The sequence below is a fragment of the Pinus tabuliformis genome, chromosome 6 (assembly GCF_031772625.1).
Source record: "Pinus tabuliformis cultivar Carrire ecotype Pingquan chromosome 6, CPIR1, whole genome shotgun sequence".
In the NCBI taxonomy this organism is placed as follows: Eukaryota; Viridiplantae; Streptophyta; class Pinopsida; order Pinales; family Pinaceae; genus Pinus; species Pinus tabuliformis.
In genome coordinates this window covers 1397761245-1397767516 of record NC_142292.1, presented here as the reverse complement: position 1 = coordinate 1397767516, position 6272 = coordinate 1397761245, and the positions used below count along the sequence as shown (strand labels likewise).

Here is a 6272-nt window from a genome sequence, read left to right as displayed (position 1 = left end):
AAGATCTGGTCAGTAGCTTTTTCCACTCTTCTTTCTCTAGTAGACACACTGGTATGAAAATGCAAGAACCCTCTTTCTAGGTATCGTAATGCTCAAGTATTTCATAGTCTCGAGGAGGCAATCATAACTTGGGGTTACCCTCTTTCAACGTAAGGATTTAAAAGTCATCACTTTGTTAAGGTTCACCCCCTCCTGATCACTCCACATACAACATACCCTCATTGCATCCATGGTAGCCATTTCTCAGGTAGCCCACAGAGGGTAGTAGGCACTTGGAATTAGGAAGTTGTTTAAAAAATAGAGAGAGAAAATAGAGAAAGTGATTAAACACACAAAACCAAAAAACGCTATATTTTATTGATCACATAAAGAAATTACATATTTAAGACTTAGATCACTGACTTCAAAAATTGATGACTCATACATCACATGAATCCAACTCATAAATTAGGAATCAACAACTTCTAGATTGACTCCTTGTAACTCATAATGATAACTATATAGGACATAGAAGCATTACTTCCAACAACCTCCCTTAATGCTTGCATGGAAAACATTAAGCACACATATTACAATAATAAATAAATCTTTGTCAGATTTTTCTAATATGGCCATTGCTGGAACTCATATCTACTCTGAAATCTCATGCTTTCCACTCTTTTCTTCACCACACTTTCAAGCTTCCCACTTGATCCATTTAGGACATAACCTATTCAGACCATCGTTGACGTGCTTTACTGAATAAAGGCTTCTAAACCTCCTAGAGCGCAACAGGCCAGTCTCGATACTGAACCATCTTATGGAACTACCACCATGTGTGAATCCATGCCCCTTTGCAACCTTCATCGGTGATCTAGGATAGCATTCTGGATACAAAATGTATTCAATGGACAATTCTATAACTTGACCTTGTATAAAATAACCTGTACTGATGCTCCCGAAGCACGATGGGTCACGCCATATTGGCCTTATTAGGAACTACATGTGACTAATTCTCCGAGAGCATAATGAGTCACATTAATCTATAAATTGGATGGCCTATTATTTTTGGTTTTACATCAAATTTCATTTTACACACAAAAATAATTTTACATATGTAATAACCACTCAATCATTGTGTCCAATACCATTTTTTTGTTATATAATTACACAACAAAATAAACAACATTAATAAGGAGAACCACCATCTTCAAAGCACATCTTCACTAGCTAAACTAAATTTGAACCTGAGACTTCTACGACAATGGTTGATTTAAAACTAGAGAAATAAAGTCTAGCATGGTCCCTTCGCTCCTTCCCAAGCATTGACTACATCATCGGTCATCAGTGAAATTAATAATCTTGTGAGTGCAAGATTCATCAAGTAACATCTTTACTCTTCATAGACCTCCTTGTTGATTATGTGTCGCACAGTAGCTGGAGTGAGTATTGAAAGTCCATTAAACTAAATATTATGTAGAATGATGATACAATCTCTTCTCTAAACCTCAGGATGCAGTAATTGAGAATAAACTTGAGCACATATGAATATTCTTCTCCGCGGCTTCAGCAGCTCCAACAAATTTCCTTAAAAATCATGGAATTCCTCTATTATATGATGCTATATGCTACAAGGAATCCTCTTTTTCAAATAAAGAGGGACTCCAACCAGTTCTACAGGGTTCGTATTTCCAACTTGTTCTAGAGGGTTCATATTTTTCTCCTCCGACTGAGAATTTGCCACTACGAAAATGTAGGAGTATATTTTTTTAGATGGTGAGATAGATATTAATGATGAACCACATAAATATTCTAATCCCTCTCAATTTGGTGAAGGTCGTAGGAAAATTTTCACTAGCAATGCACATGTACTCCAGAAAAATTACAAATCTTAGAACATAGAGCGGACTCTACACGGCTCCACTACCTTGATTCCAATATGGATTTGTGGAACTCCTTACACAGACATTTTCATGCTAAGAAATAAACTTGTTGGTGTATTTTAATAGAAATTAAGAAAATCACAACACACTGCCTTGATTACTATATTCCTTTGACATCAATTTCATACTCTGATTCCACAATCGCGCCCAACAATCTTGCTTGGATTCCAGATTTACACACGAATAAATATACACACAACAAATAAATGTCCACACAAAATGGAAATCAACCACTAACTAATATATATACGAGGATTATCTCTCACAAATTTCACATCTTTCCTGGCCTTCCTATAAGGGAATCAAGCCAGAACGGGCCATGTTAGAAAAATATAGAGAGAGAGTAGAGAAAGTGATTAACGCACAACGCCAAAACACACTATATTATTGATCACATAAATAAATTACATATATAAGACTTCAACCACTGACTTTGACAAATTATGACTCAGACATGACATGACTCCAACTCATAACTTAGGAATCAATGACTTCTAGATTGACTCCTTGTAACTCATAATTACAACTATACATAACATGGAAGCATTACTTCCAACGTAAGTGATTATAGTGTTCCAAGAATCAGATGAACAAGAAGATTCCTGACCTCTTCCACTCTTCAAATTACAATGCATTTTCATCCATCATTGTAGTGACAGATCTCAAGAATGGATGCAGGAGATTTCAAAGACAAGCATTACAAAAGTATGGACAGTAGACACATAGTTCAGGAATTGATTCATGGAATAATTCAGCTTGTCAAATGAAAACATTACATTATAAGGCTAATAGGCCTTCCTATGCATCAACAATCATCAACACTTTTACCCTGCTCTGTTCCATCAGGTGAGACACTTTCAACCGTTTATTTGAAGTGTGACTGCTTTTTCCAATTCTGTTGTGCGCTCCGTGGCATGGCAAGATATTTTTACTACTTTTTCATAAGATTAGTAGATTTCGTATACCCAATTGCCAGATCGAAATCCAGTTATTTTTTATTAATTCTTCCCAAATGGCAGCGATAAATCTGCAAAAAGATTCATCGTATGCAGTCATTTCATGGAAAACCACAGGCAAACTTGCTAGCGTTTGTTTTCCTATTACCTTCACTTCGCATTCAGGCATTGTGTTCTTTTATTTCATAAACAGGTACATGTTGTTAAGATGAACCTTCTATCTCATACTTGCAAGAGCGTTTCAGCAACTAATTCAATGCAGAATGAGATACCGGATTCCTGCCTATGGTCGAAGAAGATCGTCCCATTGAACAGCCAGGAGACTCTGGAGAAAATGGAACTGTGCCCGTTAACACGGAATCAAACTCGAGACTGGTTGCGACGTCGCCAGAATGGGCCTAGCCCTACTCGGCCTCGACGTGGCCTTGACCGACATCACCCCCATTCTGCCCAACCTCAAATGCAATGTGAAGAAAAACATGGCGGCGACCTCCCTCGCCTCGGCCGGAAAACTGGGATCCGGCATTGGAAGAGTGGATATTTCTCAACTCTATTGGAACAATGAGAAGAAGATTCAGGTACTGACGCCTCCATTTGATTTCATTGCTGTCACGGATGTTGTTTATTTGGAGAATATTATGGAGCCTCTGATTTCCACCATGAATTCCCTTTCTGGAGCGAATACTGTAATTCTATTGGGTTATCAGATAAGATCTCTAGAAGCCCATCAACTTTTTTGGCTGATTTGTCCTAATTATTTCACTGTGGAGAAAATACACCATGAGGATTTGCATCCGGAGTATGCGTATGAAGAAACTAATGTGTATATTCTCAGGAAAAAATGACCTTAAGTGTGGGTAAAACAAGGTTTTCCAGGGTTTAGGGGTGGCGCGCAAATTGTATATGGGTTATAAAGTAGAGGGCGCATAAAGTACCCGACCCTGTTATAAAAAAACTCTGATCAGGCTGCCACTGGGGGAAATCTTAGGGAGATTCTATTTTCGGAACTGGGTTGTCCAATTTTTTCTGCCGCAGGACAACGATGCAGCTTTTGAAGTCGACATTCTTCTTTATGTGTGCAAGCATGAAGCCTCCTGGGTGAAAGGCGGCTGAAGAAGGCCAGAAAAAGGGTCATTATCTTCTCCTTAACGGGTCATCGTTTCTTTATTTTCCAGATGGCAATGATTGGTTTGTGTAGTCAAGACTATGGAACACTAGCGTTTATATTGCTACTTCTTTGCTTTTGAATGGGGATAATGTTTTGGCATTGCAAGGCTGGGTTTTTTTTTTGTGGTTCTTTTATGGCTCATGAATGGATGTGTTTATGGATTGAAATTTAAGGAAAATATGGGTTTACTGTAGCATATGAATGGGATGCATCCAAGCATTGAAATTTCAGAATTTGGGTTTATTATGCATATGAAATAGCATGTGTTCATGCTTTTGAAATTTTACTCAGGGAAAAGAAAACATGGATTTGGTATTGCATATGAATGAGATGTATTCTTCGTATATGCTTGCCCATCTATAGAAGTTTCTTCATTTTGGGTAATTAACTTAACTTCTTGATTTTGGGTAATTAACTTACTCTAAAATGAAATAAGACATTCAATGTGTTCTTGAAAAGTAATTGCACAATGATCCAGTCCAAGAAAACAAGGTTTTCCACAAACCAATTAACTCTTTTAGAAAAATTCAACAATTCCAATTTAATAATTCTATCGGCCTCTTTTTCTACCTTTTGGGACAATTGCTAGTTGTTATTATTGCTACAATTTGTGAGTCCAATACCATGAAATCTCGCGACTTCTTGGCCTCTTAGGGTGGCCAAAACATCGCTGACACCCATTTCCAAATCTAGCCTCCCTTTGGAGATACTTGTAATTAACACCGCTAAATTTTCGATGCAAGATATTCCCACCTCTGGAAAATTAACGAAATGAGTCACAGCTTCACTCACCTCAACATGCCCCACAAAAACATAGTATAACCATCCCAACCACACAACCATCTTTATGATCAGCACCTTCATCGCGTACAAGCTTCCCTTCGAATTCAAAATAATACCCATTTCGGAAAATAAAATTGAGATGCACAATTCCCTCACAAGTAATTCAACACCCAAGAAAAACCTCCTTCGTCTTGTACGTACCAACATGTTTACCATTTTCAGATAAAAAAGTTATATATATATATTCCAAAATTTTATGAAATGTACTAACATGTTTACTATTTTTCAGATAAAGAAATTATATATATAGATATATATATATGTCATATAATATAACATAATATAATAGGTTAAAGTAAACTTTTTGAATATAAATATATTGTTCTATGGGTACATAAAGTTTATTCTAGCATTTTATCCATAGCTAAATAACGTAAATTCATTTTCAATGTTCTATTTTTTTTTTCCCTAAAAGTGCAAAGACTCATAGACACTATTCTTTTTTTTCTTATTTCCAAAGTCCAAAAACGTGTGGCTATATTTGTTACTCATTCGTAAGAAATGTGGCAGATAACAAGCAGGGACCGTGTTTTCATAGTGTTCATTTTATGTTCTTATGATATAACAATGACGGTTAACGAAGTGGTCTTCAATATACCTCCATTTTTAGTTGTTCAAGATTGTCCTCGAACTCAATTTATTACAATTGAAGATTTATAGTCATTTGAATAGTACAGTGGCATCAAAAATTGGTGTTGGATATATTTGAAGGTTAATTATGTTTGAAGCAAGTTTAAATGGCTTGCATTGTGGAGCTTATGCGAATTTCAGGTTCCTGAAAAACATAGACTTGGTTTGTACAACAACAGATCTTGATATTGCACGAACTGGTGCAATGACTTGTAGTGAGCTTCTAGACATAGGAAAACCTTATGTACTGGCCATGTCATGCCTAAGCACTACGTAGTCTCTACATTTTCCCCTGATTTACCGATGTGAAATGTTGCAATTTTATGTTTGCTGGATTGTGTGTCAAAGTTTAATTAGCTTTTCTCATTTTTTATTATAGTAAATTATAGTAGTTTGATGTTACTTTTATATAGATAAAAATGAAAAAACGGATTTATTTTGTATTTTTTAATGCTTATCATGGTTTGCCAATTTTTTACATGATATTTTGAGGTCAAGAAGTCAACAACTTTGGTGATTTTTTATTTTTATTTTTCTTTTTTATTTTTTCTGTCTAATTCTGAGGTTTGCAACACTCGAAAAACATCAATTTTAGTGTATGAAGGAATATCAATAATTTATGGATCTTACCACTTAGAGTGTGAGATTACACTTCCTCTTCGCTTGACATGTGGTCCCATTTCCCTATCTGCTTTACAAGTTTTTATTTTGTTTCTCTCTTATATAACATATATACAGTTGATTTTGAACTAT

The 6272-nt window shown here is 35.9% G+C and overlaps 1 protein-coding gene across 1 annotated transcript; it reads left to right on the top strand.

The window, feature by feature from the left end:
* The first annotated feature begins 3357 nt into the window (after positions 1–3357).
* On the top strand, positions 3358–3723 carry LOC149263868 (uncharacterized). The gene has a single exon (XM_089391541.1). It carries the CDS (start codon positions 3358–3360, stop codon positions 3721–3723), a length of 366 nt encoding a protein of 121 aa, XP_089247667.1.
* Positions 3724–6272: the final 2549 nt, after the last annotated feature.

Bases quoted from the DNA above. Each gene is read 5' to 3' on its own strand.
- LOC149263868 (XM_089391541.1), top strand. From the start codon at position 3,358: ATGGCGGCGACCTCCCTCGCCTCGGCCGGAAAACTGGGATCCGGCATT.